This window comes from Prunus persica, chromosome G1, assembly GCF_000346465.2.
Source record: "Prunus persica cultivar Lovell chromosome G1, Prunus_persica_NCBIv2, whole genome shotgun sequence".
NCBI lineage: Eukaryota > Viridiplantae > Streptophyta > Magnoliopsida > Rosales > Rosaceae > Prunus > Prunus persica.
The window spans coordinates 47,510,338-47,528,364 of record NC_034009.1 but is presented as its reverse complement, the minus strand read 5'-3'; the positions used below and the strand labels follow the sequence as shown (position 1 = coordinate 47,528,364).

The 18,027-nt window shown below is 35.0% G+C and overlaps 1 protein-coding gene across 1 annotated transcript; it reads right to left on the bottom strand.

Annotated features, from left to right (window-relative positions):
* LOC18788348 (mitotic spindle checkpoint protein MAD1) lies at positions 2,866-15,635 on the bottom strand. Its single transcript, XM_007225134.2, has 16 exons — positions 15,248-15,635; positions 14,611-14,710; positions 13,157-13,317; positions 12,166-12,363; positions 11,997-12,089; positions 11,663-11,776; positions 10,659-10,906; positions 9,815-9,986; positions 9,048-9,158; positions 8,757-8,960; positions 8,474-8,636; positions 8,237-8,327; positions 7,793-7,862; positions 5,332-5,460; positions 5,096-5,134; positions 2,866-3,344 (listed from the first exon to the last, which is right to left on the bottom strand). Exons 1-16 carry the CDS (start codon positions 15,416-15,418, stop codon positions 3,255-3,257), a joined length of 2,154 nt encoding a protein of 717 aa, XP_007225196.1. The 5' UTR covers positions 15,419-15,635; the 3' UTR covers positions 2,866-3,254.

The window sequence follows — 18,027 nt, the reverse complement described above, 5'->3', positions numbered from 1 at the left end:
GCCACGTAGGCCACGGAAGATGCAGCAAGCAAACAGTGGACCAAAAGTTGGTGTGATTTTCAACTCTTGGACTTGGCGGGGGTTTTGTTTGTGGTGTATGTGTGTGCTTGAAAAAAGTCAACACACCAAATAGGTCAGAAGTAGGCTGAACTTGGACATAAGTCATAACCCTCCCCCCCTACCCTATATCAAAAACCAAAAAGCCACTTTTGTTGGAGTCTGGACGAATGAAAAGAGCGAGAGCGGCATAAACAAATTCAAAGCACCAGACGATTTTCAAAATCTGCAGGAATGTTTTTGTTAAGGTCAAACAAAAAAGGCTCTCCGCTTGGATTGATGAAGTAATTGGTGGCGGTAGGTGGGCTTGCACTCTTACTTTCCACTCACTTTCCCTTTCCTTTTTCTTCTCTTCATCTCTTCATCTCTTCATCTCTTCGTCTCTTCATCTCTTCGCTTGTGTAGAAAGAAAGAGGCGACGATAGCTACTAGCTAAGTCATGCAAACCAATAAATAAATAAATATTTGTAAATGGTTTATCATCAAAGCTCTGCAACTGCAACTGCAACTCAGTTGAAAATGGAAAATCTTTATTATTTTCTTTATAATGCTCATCATGCTTAGGCATTAACTGATTGATATGGGTCAATGACCATGTGAGACGGCTATCTATAATCTATCCACGCATGGACAGTTTTTCTGCCACCCCATGACATTTTCACATTATTCGCTTATGACGGCAACATATAAAATTCCTCTTCTTCTTTCTCTCGCCGACTAGCCAATCTCCTCAATATAGAATCACAAAGTTCACTTTGTATATGCGTATACATTTATGCACAAAGATCCTCTATTAAGAGATCTCTCAAACACTCTTATGTGTGAGACACATTGTGAAGTCCGGTACATATTGTACCATAATGATGAAACTCGTCTATTTTTTTCAAGTCTTGATTTAAAGATATTGTCCTTGTGAAATAAATAGACAAATTAAAAACCATTAGAACATCTACTGAAGAAAACACTAAAATGACAAACATTTCATTGAGTCGTTACATGACTTTATAATTGAGTGAGTTTTCGAGAAACAACTTGAAAAAATAAACGATTCGAATCATTAAAATACAATGCAAAATAGACTCAATAAGAATAATGTCCCTCAATTAAAACTCTTATTTATACACATATGTATATACTTGTCATTTTAATGAAGTGTTTGTGGACAGAGAAACTACACTCTTCACATTTCAATAACGACATTACAATTTTTTTTGCTGTTTGGGTTCCAAATTAAATTTTTATATATAAATAAATTGGGGTGAAAAGGTTTGGAACTTATCATAGATTCCAAAGTTAAAATGCTATCCAAATACCTGAGTTCCAAAATCTCGATTCAACGGACTAAGGTCACAAACTCCGCCACCATTCCCACTGCTGTCACCATCACTGCCCACTACAACCACCTAGTCATATTTGATGCATCACCAATGATTCTCCCTTACAAATTGATGCATCCAACAACAACAAAAAATTCCATATTTAAATCTCATCTTGCTAGAATCATATTTGATAGGTTCGCCATGCAAGAAGTATTACAGATTCTAGAAAAATAAATCATATGTTTGATGTTTCAAATTCTCTCATCTCATCATTTTGAAATCCCATCATCCTATTCCTATCCCACTCTTTTACTACACCACTGGTGGACGTAAATTAAATAAATATACACCTCTATTAGTGAAACACAAGAGAAACGAAGCTTTTGACACCTAAATTTGCGGCATTTTCTTTGACATAAAATCACAGGATAGCCATATTGAATGAGTGCCCACTTCTAACGGACTACGGGCGGAATCAATATAAGCACTATTTTGCTATTTCAGACTAATAATATTATGACACGCACAATAACTTTTCTACTGGACCTAGCGTTATAGTAAAATAATGCTATCCTCTTGTGGCCAAGTTTTCTCCCTTCCCCACATATAGAATCCTAGCTCCACCCCTGCTATAATCTTACAAGAAATTGGTTGGATGAGTCGAAAAAAGCACCCCTGCAGTTGATTCCAGCAACCCCTCTTTGTTTCCATGATGCCATGCTCACGTGGCAAGGACGCATAGAGAAGGATGGTGCATTACAATCAACATCACCTACGGGTTCACCACAAGTGTGCACACCCTCCAGCCTCCAGGTGCCATGCTCTTAGGACATGACCAATTGTCCCCCATCGATAGGAAGGAAAGAAGAGCAAGGCCTGAACCTAGCTAGTGGCCCCAACCTTCAGGCGCCATCAGTTGATAGCCCCACCAGATCCAGACATCAACACAACTTAGACACCATTCAATTTCAAGTCACTGCTCATAGGAGATTCTAAGTTACTAATCCAAATTATTGAAAGGAAAAGCTGTATTCCTTGGAAAATGATATCATACGACATTTGCTTTCTCAACTATCAAGTTACACTCTACATCATATTCATATTCATATTTATTTATCGAAAAGTTAATATGGTACTACATAATTAAGCACATTTTGGGACATAATTAGGATCACTCTCGCAATCGGTTTTGTAATTTTCCTTCTTCGGTTCTTTTTATATACATGTTTAGAAATAGGACCATAAAAGATCTTAAAAACCCAAAAGCATACTTGGCCATCTACCAGTTGATAAACAAATTCTCTCCCTCTCATTGCAATCTCTCTTGGTTTCTTTGCGTGCAATAGAATACGTAAGTGCATATAGCATGTTTTATTACTTTGGTAATACAAGTTAACAATCAATTTAGCACAAAACAAATATACTAAAAATAAAATAAAAAACAGAAAATGGCACCACATTAGGTTCTTTGAAAACTGCAATTTTAGTGTGCTATCAACAGATGGGGCCCGATTAAATATTTTATAATAGCAATGGGATAATAGCATAGAAAAGAAAATGGGCCTACCAATCTACCTGTTAAATGAATTTACACACAGGATTAAATATTTGAAAGTTTTTACCATGGTAACTCACAAAATTACTGCTAACAGTGTCTGGGGAAATGGCAAAGATAGATACACGCAATATATCAGCAGCACATTTGCTTTTCAAGTCTATATGCAGGAACACAAACGTAGAGACGCATATGCCAATGTTTCCCGCATATCACCAATTTAGGGAAGACATGACAAGTAAAATATACAATCTTGGTGACTCATCTGTAAGAGACATTGAAACATACTTTGAGCGCAAAATAGATGAGTAGTTCACTTAGTTTTAAGTTAACGTTCGCCGGTTGAAAGACTCCACAGTTAGGTTGGCAGTGAAAGCTGGGATTGAATTTAACTTCCGAATAAATATCTCAACCTGCAAAATGATATCTTACATGAGTTGACCAATAAGAGGTCCAGGTAGCCCAGTTCAATACCAGACCATGTTGATAGATTAAACATAGGCCCTGAAAAACATCCGACCCTTTTGAACCCCATATCGATCCATAATGCTTTAGAGAGCAACGTTTCTTCAGAAATTATTTCCACAAAAGAAATACGACTATAGGGTCACTGCAAACTATTTTATTGTTGCAATGCTAATATATTCATTTTCCAATCTACTGTTAATTCCCCACCTAACCCCAAAAACAAAGGGCATGAAAGAAAGCAAGAGCACAAATAAAAGAAAACGGGGAAATCAACTACTACTGTTTAGAACTAAGAGAATCACAGTTCACATTGCCATTTGTCACATCCTGTGAATCGTGAACATAAAAGCATTTAAGCTTCCTAATGGAATTCTCAATCTAAAAATCTGGCATAGGCTAGATCATATAAAGCAATGGTCCTACCAGTATAGAAGCATATAAAATACCTTTTTAAGGAAAATTTGCACAAAAACCACCTATACTATAACTATTAGGGGTGTGTGCATTTACCACCTAATAATTTTTTTTTTCTTTTTCCTATTTCCCTCCCAAACTCTACATTCAGTGCTAATTACCACCTCCATCCAATTCTGCTGAAAATATCTATTAACTCAACGGCAATTTATTCAATTCCCTTATAATTAAAAAGTCAGAAATAAAATATTTCTAAACTTATAATAATAATAATAATAACAATAATTCAGCATCACATCTGGCCTCTCCCTCCCCCATCAGTCACCCATGGTGGCAGCCCATTCCCCACCACCACTAGCTATGGCTTTAGGTTGAAAACCCAGGATCACTCTCCCATGCCTTTCATTCCACACCCCACCACCTTCCCTCGTTGTTACTCCTCCATTAAAACCCATCACCCCGAAACACATTCTTTTCTAAGAAGAACACATTGCCTCTCACTCTCAACAGTGAAAACAAAGTTACTTTGCGTAGACTATCTTGTGGTATGTTCTCCCTAGAAATGCTTATTTACTTCAGCACTGCAAATTATCCATTATGTGTTAGTTTTTTTTTTTAATCCCTGATTAATATTATTTATTTTATAATTAATGTGTTTTTACTCCTTAAAAGTAGTAATGGTTTTATGGGGTCATCTGTATTTCCAAATTCTTTATCTGGTTGGTGAGAAAATGGAGGAGAACAAAAGAATTAGGGACATTTCAATTTGATTTCAGGGATTACCCTCCGTTTAAGGAAATTGGAAAGCGTGGAATTTTCTTTTCATTTGGCTTAGTTTGAAAGCAAAGTTGGGATTTAGAGTTTTATTTTATTTGCCTCTTATCAGCATGCAGGCATCTGATAGAAGCAAGGTAACTATAGTAAGAATGGGTGATGAAAATGTGGTTGAGATGTGTATATATGAAGGAAGAAGAAAGGTCCATGAAAAATGTGGGTGTTTTGTATGGAAGATAAGGCTATTCTTTTTCTTTTTAATTAAAGGGACAAAACTTTGTGAATGGGTGTCCAAAAAAATTTTTGGGTGTGTTTAGAACTATTTAATATATATTTGGATGGAATTGGATTCACACTAAAACTGAAGTTTGGGTGATTAATTGTCGAAAAAGAAAGGGTGCCAAACGAACACACCCCTAATATTTCACAAGGTGTTTGTGCAAATTTCCCAACATAAAAAAAGAAAATACAACTTCTAAGAATTGTAGAAAAACATCATGATCCATACCTGATGAGATATCTCAGGATGCGAGGTATAATCATTTGCCTGTTCAATAAAAATAACACAATTAGTAAATTCTGTCCTCTCATTTATGTTACTAACTCAAATACAACAATAAAGGTCAAGTCATAGATGCGGCTGTTGTTCCATTCTCATTGAAATCTGAAGGAGTAAAGTACTATTCAAAATGAGCTCATTCTTGACAGCGTGAGAAAATGAATTTTTATAAAATGCTGTCTTACCAAAATATTTGTGCTCCCTGATTCATATTCAAATTCAAGTTTCTCATCATCACTTTGAGCATATATAGATTGGAGGGTAAAACGTGTAACGGGGATTCCATTGGGACGCTGGTGTTCATCCATTACAATCTGCCAAAATTGGAATAAAAAGATAAAGCAGTCCACTTGAGGTACAATCATAACCTTTAACAGCCAAATAATTACTAAAACACATCAAAAATACAAAACATAAATATCTCAACTAGCATCCAAATCTGCATAAGAAAAGAAAGATGGTACATCTCTAAACTCTTTTAGATAACAATGCCCACAAAGATAACTAACATACTACAACACCACAAGACTTTCACCGTTCCCTCTACCAAAAGCATAATGTTCCTCATAAATTAAGAGAGACATGAATCCTGGATCCCACAACTCAACCTTACCCCCACGAAATAGATTATTCCATATTCCCTATGCAATTAAGCAGTGGAGAAGAGTCTCAAGTTGAGACTCAACTTCCTCTTTGCACATGACACAAAACATTGCACCTCCTTAAAATATTATCATAAGTATCAACTATTTAATGAGCAATTATCCAAGCAACACTTGTACTTTACAAAGTAATTCAACCTTCCAAATCATCTCGGATGGTAGAAATTAGAAGAAATGTTTCATCAATCAACTAATAAGAATGGTAAATCACAAGAATGTACTTGAATTCCAATTTTCAAAGAATGTAATTTGAAAGGATAGGATACTATACTTTTTCAAACATCGATATCAAGGAATAAAGCTCACCAAATTCAAGATGTTAACTTCTATGGAAATTGAAATTCCAACCCAATGGAATCAAAGAGGAAACAATCAAATTAGAAATTGACACAACATGGGCAGATGACAAGCAACAGGGATGCAGGAATAATAATCACAAAGAAAACCCTCTACTCCACTTATCATCCCAAAATCTGATACTCATTCACCACAGCTAAACGAAGATTATAACCTTGTGACATTTTCTTCTGAATGGCATAAACGTGAACCTCTAACCACCACATTTGAGTTTCATCTACGAGAATGCAGGCCACATTTACCACAGATACATACTGCAAAAACTTCTTCAGAAAATCCAAATTATTTTTGTACCAAATTACACCCCATGCCTTCTTTCTCTCCAGATCTTGACACCATTTCATATCTTACCTACTACTGGTGCATCTTCTTTTCTGCCTTTCTTAGCTTCTAAATCCTTTTAGCTACTTTCTTGGAATTCAGGAAAAAAAACCGCACAGTAAGTCGGCAAACAACCTGATCTGATTGCACTAAACTAAGTCCACTATCTAAATGCCCTTTTCCAGTCATCTACCATTCTTTCCCACTTTTTCCATAATGAAATCCAATCAATCAATTGCTAAAGGATTTAATCATTTTCCTCACTAGATTGATTAGAGATAGATCCATAGAAAATAAGAACGGCAGAAAAGTATTCTCACCCTTTATCACAGATTTAAAGGGGAAGATGCTACTTCAAATAATCCTTATTAGAAAATATTTTTAAGCTAAATGAGATTATATGGCGTGTTTCCCACTGTAGCTTTCCAGTATAACACAAACACCCACTGTATCATTGTTCTCTTCCTTGATAACCTTGGAGTAGCATATAAATGGCAGACAATATATTATTTTGTGCACAAGAGCGAAACATTAAAAATGGCCTAGGAATGATATATTTTAGACCAATATTTTTGTGGAATAATATATTTTAGACCAATATTTTTGTGGAATGATATATTTTAGAAAATATTTTAGCCACAAAAATATTGGTCATGATCTCTACTCTCTTATGGTCTCAAAAGAGATAATATTATCCTTTTCTATCAATGTTAATGTAAATAGAAGCCACTTAGTAAATCAAATCAGCATGTCTGATGAACATAAACAAAATCGATTTGCCATATGCTTGAGCCTTAGTGTTAGTAAAGGATAGAAATATGAACTTTTAGCCTCTAATAAAAATTAACCAAAAAAGGATCTTGGTTGAACAACACAATGAAATGCCTCAATACATAAGTTTTTTGCCTAAGCATTGACATTTAGTACCTTGGAAAAATATAGAATAAATATACACTTGTGGCATACTAATACCTATGCATCCAACAATTGAAGGTAAGGTGTTGTTCTGTGGCTTAAATAAATCAGTTTCACACACTCGCTGGTAGAGATATACGAAGACAAATGCATCTTATACACAATATAAGATTTTTTTCAACTCATACTCGAAAACCAGATATTTGTTTCAAATTGTTTTTAAATTGGGAAATAGGAAACCTTTTACTATCTCTATAAGTACTTCATTAATTTTCATATACCATCTCTACACATTTTGTAATTGCAATTTCTTACTATAATGATTACTGTGTTAACTGGAAAACTAGTCATATGAAAATATAAGGAACAATGAGCAACGCATATTGTATACCTTGTAACCAAAAAGCTCACAGCATGCCCTCCTGAACACTGAAATTCTGTCAGCAAAAACAGTTTTGTACCTGTTTCATGGACATATTCAAATGTTCAACCAAAAGGCAGCGTTGTAGTTTTCATGAAATTGTGAACAAATGATGCATAAGATTTTTTTACAAAAAGAAATACATATTGGTCTCCTAAAAGCTTAAGTTAATAGGCAATAATACAATAACTATATCAAGCATAAGAGACAAACAGTCCCCCACATAGTAGGCCCAGCCAATAACCTAAATCACATCCAATCTTCTTACACTTGAAGGAAAAAAAATTAACCAAAATGGGGAACTTCAACATTGGAGCACAATATGCTATGCTTTTTAAAACTTAAGCTAAAGAAAAGGGGGCAACAATGGATATCAAGGTTCCAACATATTAACAATATCCATCAGTCACTCACCTTTCCTCGCGTTTTTCAAGAGTTGCTATTTGTTCTTTCAACTGCACTATCTTCTCAGATATGTAGGAATCCACTAATTTACCAGCATCACCTGAATGAAGTAATGGAAATAAGCTCATTAAGTAATTGCATGACTAAATTAAACATCTGACTTTGAAAATTAAAAGAAAACAATATAGAAAGTTTCTAATTACCATGCAAGTTATACCTCAAAGTTCCTAACCATGTGCTTCTTACCTGATTGACTTCTCAGTTCTTCAACAGCCTGTAACTTCTCCTTTGTCTTCTGTAACTCAGTTCGTAATGCCTCTATAGTTTGTTTTGCTTCATTATCAACCGTAAGAGTATTCACCATTCGTAAAACTTTAGTATTTACAGCAGAGAAATCACCATGACCCAACTGTGGAAGCAAAAGATAATAAAATTACATAATCGCATTGCATGTTGCTGTTTGTATGAAAAATAAGATAACCCTGATAATTGGGAAATCAATAATGCTCCAAACAATTTTGGCACCCACCTTGGACTCCAGCAGAGCAATCTCTGAACCAAGTCGATCGCTCTCCCTCTCCAATGACTTTATTCTTCTAGCTTCATTGTTTAACCTCTCATTAAGCAACTTTATTTCTTCACGTTGACGACTATTAACTTCTTTTTGTTCACATAGACCACATTCCAATTCTTTAATATAGCACTCTTTCTTTGCAAGAGATGATTCAAGCTCCTGCAAGTGCAAACCAGGAAACCAACAACGAACTTAAGGAGAAATTCCAGAAATAAGAAATAGTACAGAAAAAAGAAATTACATAACCTGAAGAAAAGTTTGATTGGATGTTTCATGTCCTGCTTCATCATTCTTTGCCAACTTAAGTTCATTGACGACATTTCTCAACTTATCTCTTTCCTCAGTAACCATAGAGAGCTGCAATTTACCACAATTTCTTCATCACAAATTATTACAAGATAATAGTATTTTTCTTTCAAACTTCCTTTTGGGACTCATTATATGAAAAGTTTTAGTATCAAAGCTTTCAGAACTGATGGTTATTTTTGAAAAGTTTAGTATCAAAAGGCTTATGTCTGACCTTGCAAGTGGTTAAACACCTGAGAAACATTGATCTTATACTGAATTTTCAACTTATATTCATTAAGTTACAATGCATTTGCTTCATAGGATTGTTAAGACTCAAAATACGCTCAAATAATAGTTACCTCGCATGCTATAACAATATTGTATAGATTACCAAAATTAAATATCCAAAATCACTCCATGGAACAGATGCTAAAACAATGTATCCATGAAAATGAGAATGTTAGACAACAGAAAGATGCATGGTCCACACCTGACACCTCCATTTAGAGTCTGATAGATGCAGGGTGCAAGAAAGTTTGTATTTTAGGCATAAGCATGAGCACATCAATTTGGTTTGTTCTTTTTATTTTTATAATTGAAATATAGGTGTTAATTATTTATTTCTTTTAATGAATAATAATTTAGCGTCCAATTATTACAGTTTCCTATTATATGAGGCTATTTTCCTTCAATAATTCATGAGATGCATGTATAAAAAGGCCTACCATCAATTCAATCCGGTTAACCTCTGATTTTGATGCATCCACCTTCTCCTTGGCCAGGGCAGCCTCAGTTTCAGCATTTTGTTTATCAATTTGTGCAGCATCCAGAGAGACCTCCACTTGTTTCAAGCGGGCATTTGCCAGGCCCACCTTCATCATGCTATCAATTACCTCTCTGCATTAGATGGGAAAATCTCAATCATTGGAAGCTGAAAAAATAAACTTCTTCGATGTTCAGGCTGCGAAAAGCACAACAAATATCAGACAAATAAATAACAAGTAAAAAAGCTCTTTTGCATAGCGCAGTTGGGGGAGATAAGGTGGGGAAGATAACAGCAGAACTTATCGATAAACTAAAAAGTACAAATAAAGGCTGTAGAAAAACTTGAAACCCTCATTAATACATCAAACATAACTAGAACAAAAGGAATATTTAAAAATAAATAAAACCCTGAGTCCTGAAGCCCCAAAAAGAAATAAAGATATACAAAGTTGACACAGACAGGATCCTTCTGAACCATCTTCAACTGCTTCAAACACGAAATAAATATGCATGGTGTCATACGGGTGAAAACCAGAATACCAGAAGTCTAGAAATGATTCAAAAATTTCTGGGCACTGAAATCAAGCACATGGTAACAACTAGAATTACTGATGTGGTACCAGATATGCAGAATTAATCACCAAATAAAGAAGTCACACTATGCATGCCTTATAAATAAATATTAAAAATATAAAAAAAGAAGCAACAAGTAAAGTTTCAGTGTTGAAGATTTATGAAATTATTTATTCTTCCAACCGATCAAGGGAAGCTGGCTCAAAATACTGACATGAGCAACTCACATACTTTTGCAAAGCTGCAAATTTAACAGGTATATCCTCAGAACATGATACGCCTGGAATGTCTTTCAGCATCAACTTCCAAGATGTCAATTCATCCTCCAAAGTCTTCATACTTGGCTGCAACTCTTGTAGCTTGGATAACTCTGACTCTACCCTCTCTCTGCGGCTCTTTTCTTCCAACAATTTTTCCTTCAATAACTCAACATTTTCATGAGAAGATTTCAGCTTTCTTGCTTCCCTCACTTCAGCATCCTAGTAAAAATTCAACGAACAAACAATCAGATAGTCATAAGAGGAATGAGTTTCATGAAACAACAAAACGATCAGTAGAACACAGCATACATTAAATCTGTATCATGAGATACTTATTTCAGACTCAAAGGTCAAGACCCAAACTACATTGTGCTACATCAGTTTTGTTTCAGAGCAAAAAGTCTACCCTCTTGCAGCAAGGTTCTACTTTTTATTGTGTGTAATGAGCATGGCCCAGTACTACAAAAATGAACTCAACGTAGGTACAATTGGCCACCAATTAAATGACACGTAGAATTAATAACAGGACCACCAAAAAGAAAAACGATCCTCATATTCCTGTGGCATAGTCTCTGATTTTTGTGCATCCCTTTAGGCATCAGTGTTCAGAGTTTAGGTACAGTTCTTTTCAAGCTATTTTTTTTTAGGGTTGGAGGGTTCCTGTGCTTATGTTGTTATTCTTGCTGTTTTGATGTAATAACTATAACGATTCTATGAGAAGCACTTATAATCAAAATAGGGAGGCACTCAAACAATGCAGCATGAACCTTAATATGCATGCCTAAAACAGGATAATAAGTGAAAAATAGAAAATGTATAAGCGATAAAAAAGAAAGTAAAGGAGTCTATTATGAAAAACCATGAATATGTACATGTGTGTGTATTCATGCAGAAAGGCATATAAATCAGGCAAAGTGCACTCTAGCTTTACAAATATTATTCGATAGACAGGAAAGATCAAGATTGTAAACTTACATAGTTTCTTAGTTCTTCTTGCAGATGTTTAACCAAAATATCATCCGTAGATTTAACTTCTTGTAATGTGGAACTTGATAGTTTCTTTTCTACTTCACTCTTCTGTTGCACACACTGGAAAATAAAGATGATGTAGCATTTAAAAGATGATCAACTCATGGTACTATAAGTTCTTTATATTAAACAAGAAGACAAGTCAATCTTAATGCCAAGCAGAAAACCTTTCATCCTATTGGCATTGCAAAGGGACAGGACATGATGTCTATATGAGAAGATTTTTCACAGAACATATCAACTGGTCTCCAAGAGGCAAAGGCAAATAAGAGATACATACCTCACTAAGTTGCTCCTTAAGATCATCCAGCTGCTCTTGCAGTAGCTCTGATTCTTTCTCAGCATTATGAGCTCTGCATTCCATTCGTTCAAGCTAAACAAGAATGTGGAAGGTTGAATGACTGTTAATGTTCATATACAGACCTGACTCAATAAAAACCACCACTTACATCGGCAGTTATTCTAGCAACAGAAAGCTTGGATTCTTTTTTCAGATGGGCAAGATCGTTATGGAGACGCTTTTTTTCCCTCTCTATGCTCTCAGAAAGATGGCTCAGTTTCCCCTCTAAACTACTCGCATTCTCCTCAGCCAAAGCTGCTGAAGACTCGGCTTTCATGCGAAGGTTCATCTCGTTTTGGAGCTTCACCTGAAATTTCACATGCGATACAAAGAGTAGGGCAGGGAACAGTTTGGAATTCCAAATTGAAACAGAGAAGAAGAAAAAAATTCCTAGGAAGAGAAACTGATGGAGAAAGCAAATGAAACATCTTTTGGGAAAATAGAAGAATTACATTCAACACATTACAGAAGAATTATAAGGTTGGTATATCTTTAAAGTTAGAGCACAAGATTTTAAATGAATAAAGTTAGGAACTTGATTTGGAGGTTTCACTCATGCTACGAGCCTATGAATACTACAATCAAACCACGAACAATTTTCTTTGGGCTTAATGGCATCCACACTTCTGTTGGTATGGGTGATTGTTGAGGTTATAGGCCTAAACTCAATTGTGTATGTGTGTAAACCAACCAAAAATAAATGGACTACAATTACAACTTTACTACAAATAAAACAAAAAGCAAGAGAAGGAGAAAGAAAGAAAGAAAGAAAATTAGTTTACAATCTCCAACTAATGTGGGATAATAAAAATAACAAATTTGTTTTACCAGCTTTATAGATGTTACTAATTATATATAAGCATTTAGGCATTGAGGAAATGTGGGGTAACAAATAGTTATTCTTTCTGATTAATAAATTAGAGGTATCAAATTATCTGAGTTTCATTAGTGGGTATCCCTTAAGCTCATGATGTTTAACACGAGACAAAAGTTTTCGTTCTCCTTAATCACAAAATGAAATGGGAAAGGAAGTCAATGCATGATGTGTTTGAACTTTGCTCCTGCATTAATACATCTTTGATAAAGGTTTAAACATATACCTCAAGTTCACTGTACGATTGTAATTGTTTAGTCAATCTTTCATGAGAATCGTGGACCTCCTTCAAAAGCTGCTCTTGCAGAGCCTGTTCACGTCCCTTTGCAGCAGCAAGTTCTTGTTCTGCATATAAGAATTGATCCAGAAATTTCTTCCTCTCAGATTCTGCAACACAAATAATTAATCAGGGGCCATAAACTTAAAATGGATAATCCAAAGAAAATTTTAACCTAGTTATGCTTGCAAAAAGCAAATGAACCTCGTTATACTTACAATAAAGAAAATGATGACCAAATATATGTTAAAGACTTTTGATTTAAATGAAAAGAAAAAATTATCTTGCAGCAGGGTACAGCAGTTGCAAACAAGAAAGAAATTATCTTGCTCCAGTATTGTTTATGATTTTCAGATTTTGTAATTTGGGGTAATATTGAGTTTTAACATAAAGGGCTCACTTCACAACACAAATCCGAGGCAAGTCTCATCTGGTTTTAGGTTCAAGTTACTAGGAATTTAAATTCATTTAAAAGATACAGGCATTTTTATTTGCAGCCCATAAATTAATATTTGTCTAATCCAGCCCATCATCTGGTTTTCTCAAGTCTAATTTGGTCATACATGACTAAATATTGACTATCCTATTCCCAGTAAGAAAAGAAAAGATTCAAAAGTGTAAAATATTCATTACACTCAAAAGAAACAAAACTTTGAGAAGGGAATTGAAAAGATTTTGTTGGTTTACCACTACTCACAAATGCTTAAGATGTTAGGATGTGGGACAACTATTATTTTTATATTCCAACTCTCCTCATTTGTGGATCTCTTCACCACTAGATAGCCCCACAGGTGGAATTCAGCAATTTTGGAGGTTGCAATCTCAGTAATTTGAACACAAGATCTCCACTCTGATACCAAGATAAAATTATGTTGATTTCCGTTGTTTCCAAAAATAAACCACCCTTTTTTCCTTCCATTCTTCTTTCAAAGCCTAAGTTGTTTTACGAAGCCTGAACTTCTGTCTCTGCAACCATAGCCCACTACACCACATGTTTATGTTGCTAAATGAAACCCACCACATAAGAAAATTTCAGCTAAGTTATCTGGGTATATCCGATTAAGAAGAATATACCCTGCCCTAGATAAGATGAACCAAAATTCCCTAACTTTGTCATTGTTTGGGAAAAAACAACAATACACAGTTCCCATATCACCGTATTACATCCTTAGATAATCCAATCAAGGAAAGATATAATATTTTAGAATATTTGTGCAACAACAACAGTGTGTTTGGAATGAAAATTTGCAATAACAATTCAGCCTGCAAGAATAAATAGGATTTGTACCAAACAAATTTACAGCATCGAACTGTGAGAACCATAAGTACAAAAACTTTGGGAAAACTGAAGAAATAAAAACGATGGTAAGCAATGTATTGGAACATCTTATTCAAAAACGCACCAACTTTGCAGAAGTTGTTATTTAATGCCTCCAACCTAGATTGATAATCCGAAACTTGCTTCTCCGCATTGCTGAAGGCATCTATAAAATCTGATTTAACCTGTGACAAATGGAGGAAAAGGTTCATCTTACCCATAAACATACATTCAAAAGGAATACATACAATGCATAAAGGTCTACAAGCAAAAGAAAAAGAAAACACTGATGATCATGCAAAATCCATATTAGACAACGACCTCCAGGCAAACAATTTGAAGTGTAAATGAGGGCAGACCAACATATATCTTATAAAAACACATTGGCGATAAAACTGGAGGCAAGAAATTCTAAATGGTCCAATTCGAAATACGATTGTCAACATATACCAGAGTTAGCTGCCAGAATGAAGTCCAGTTATGGAAAAATTCAACGAATGAATTACATCATAATTCATCAACAAACAAACAATGATGATATGACTGATATCTATCTAATGAAGGATTGAATAGGGAAGGTGTGCACAGTCCACAGTCCACAGTCCACCCATCACATAATGGTGAAGAAGAAAGCATTCACTTCAGGCAAAGATGCAAAACCCATCAGCCACCTTGATAATCAATGGAATATTAAATTTAGAGAGAAAGAGAGAGAGAGGAACCATTTGACGGCATTGGTAGGTGCATAGCAAGTGGTGGGAGTCGTCGGTGGGTGGAAGGGAAGGAGGAGGAGGGTCATCCTCGTAGATGACGAGAGGGCCTGGGCCAGCAGGCGGTGGGCTCTCCATCTCCGTCGCCCGTTTCTTCTTCGCTGGGGGAGTTCTCACTATCATCTTCTCCAATCAATCCCAAACCTAACCTAACCTAGCTGTTGTACGAAACAGGAGAACAAAAGAAGCGAAGTGGTGGGTGGGTGTGGCCTAATTTAAACGCAAGGGCGCCATTTCTAAAGGCTTTCCGTCGTCCACCTCCTTTCTCTTTCTCCCCTTTGCAGAGAAAAGAAAATACCCTCCAACCCAAATTACAGTGCCACGCAGTTTTTTACAAATATATTTACAAGTTTGTCAAATGAGCAAGGTCACTTCCATATTTATATCTCATATAGAACATTTCTATATGATATGATGTGAAATGTCATATTATATGTCACATCTTTATTTTTTTGCTATTATAAAGCGAGGCGAAAATGAGCTTCACCAAAAATAATTGGACAAAAACACCTTTGAAACAAAAAAAAAAACAATAGCTGATGAGAACTTTATATTTAGAGTTCGGATGGGTATTTTCGTAATATCATTAATTTTGTTGATGATGATCATTATATCCATGTATGGATTTATTTGTTTTTATTTACAGTTTATTTTTATATGATATGTGTATATTAATGAATTCTTGTTTTGTAGGTTAATTTGTCTTTAGATCATCCTATTCCACTAGTTTCTAAGATGTGGCATCAACAAAGTGACATATGCAATGTAATGCATTTGTACTTAAGGTACTAAGTGTATGTGGATGAGTTTAAATAACTTCCGGGAATAGAGAATATAGCTACTACTTATATGGTGATCCTAATGACTGAAGAAAATTCACCCACAACGGAATTGAGATTATAAATCTGACACTTGAAGCTTTCCTAGTCTTATTGTTTTTGGATAATTCAAATTTGATATTGAAGATGTATCTTTTTTGGAGGAACAACACTGAATGCATCATTATCATTCAGTAGGTAGCTATGGAATGCATAATTATCATTCGGTATGTAGATACTAAAACTTAGTAAACATGCTGACATTTTTAATACAACCAAAGTACCACGAGTTCTAATACAAATATGCAAAAAAATCCTCAAAACAACCAAAGCACCATGAGTTCTAATACAAGCATGCTAACAATTCAGTTATCCATGACAACGTTGATATGTCATAGTAGACTATATGTTTGTACCCTCTAAAATTCGCTGCAAGCTCTCAACTGCTTGATAAATGTGGGCAGGTCATGTACGCAATGCATCTGTTTGCCCCAATACCACGATTGGCTTAGTAATGAACAACATATACTCGTCATGCTTCTGTAATGAATATGTATTCAATGCCTTAGTAAAAATAACAAAATTGAAGAAGTGAAAGTGAGAACAAATTTATAATTTCACATGATAGCATGAACTTTACATTAAGGAAAATGGGTCAAATGCAGCTCTACATCCTGAACCTTTGTAGTATCCTCGGAGTGGTCTAGGAGACCATGTTGGGGTTGCTCTTCTTGAGGGGCTAACCTCTCCACTGTATGTCTTCCAGCTGAGGCTGTGAGACAATCTCTATCAAGTTGAGATGATATAACCTCAGAATTACCTCTATAAGTCCTTTTCATATATGAAAAACAATATTAAGTATAAAATCATTAACGAATTCGGTATACTGCCACTGAAAAACTGAAACGAATTCAGTACACTGCCACGAAAAAATAGAAATGATTTTGGTGGTATCCCGCTGAAAGTTACAACTATTTTCGTAAGACTAGGTTCGAACCCATATATACATTTTCAACAAAATCACAATCAGGAATACATTTATATACTCTAAAACACATCCAATTTATGAAGTATCACTCATAAACATAACATTACAAATCAAAATTGAAGGCTAACCTTACGTTCTTCACAACCTGGGATTGGTGGTGTCGTTCTTCAAGACCTAGGATTGGTGGCGTCGTTCTTCACCACAATTGCGATGTGGAGTTATGATCTTGGTGTTTCAAATGAGATGTGCAGTAGAAGCGATGACCTTTCGGTGTAATGTCGTTTGCAGATTTAATGAGGTTTAGGGATACACACTTGATGGGTTTTCAAGCATGCGGGGGTAAAATGGATACACACGTGATATACCCCAAATTTTATTATTAAGTTATTTCATTAATAATTGATGGGGGGGCTAGTGTGTCTAGTCATTTAGAGCATTTACAATTATGAAACGGTGTTTATTTATGCAAAATTAAAAAAAAAAAACTAAATAATCATATGAAGGTTTCATCCTATCCTAGAGAAAAGTACTTAGTTACACATTCATGGAAATAGTCACAAGAAAAGACATGAAAGAAGATAATAGAACCCGTAATAATGGATATGTTAGTGTACCTAAAGTGATGATATTATAGTTAGTGTCCATGGTGATAAAGGCATTGTTGAGCATCGTTATGATAAAAGCCTTCTAGGCTAGTATGTCTCCTTTGTTGGTTTGGGGTATCTTATGCATTATCGTTGAGGAGTTTAAGTACTCTAATGAAAGTATATAGTAATACATTTGTTTTGCATTGTACATCACTGATGTTAGATTAATCCGTAAGTCACATTATTTTATAAAATATTTCATTGAAAGGATATACATAGATATCTTCTATGTATTGGTTTATATTCTCAGTTTATTTATCGTTTGTTTTGATTTTATTC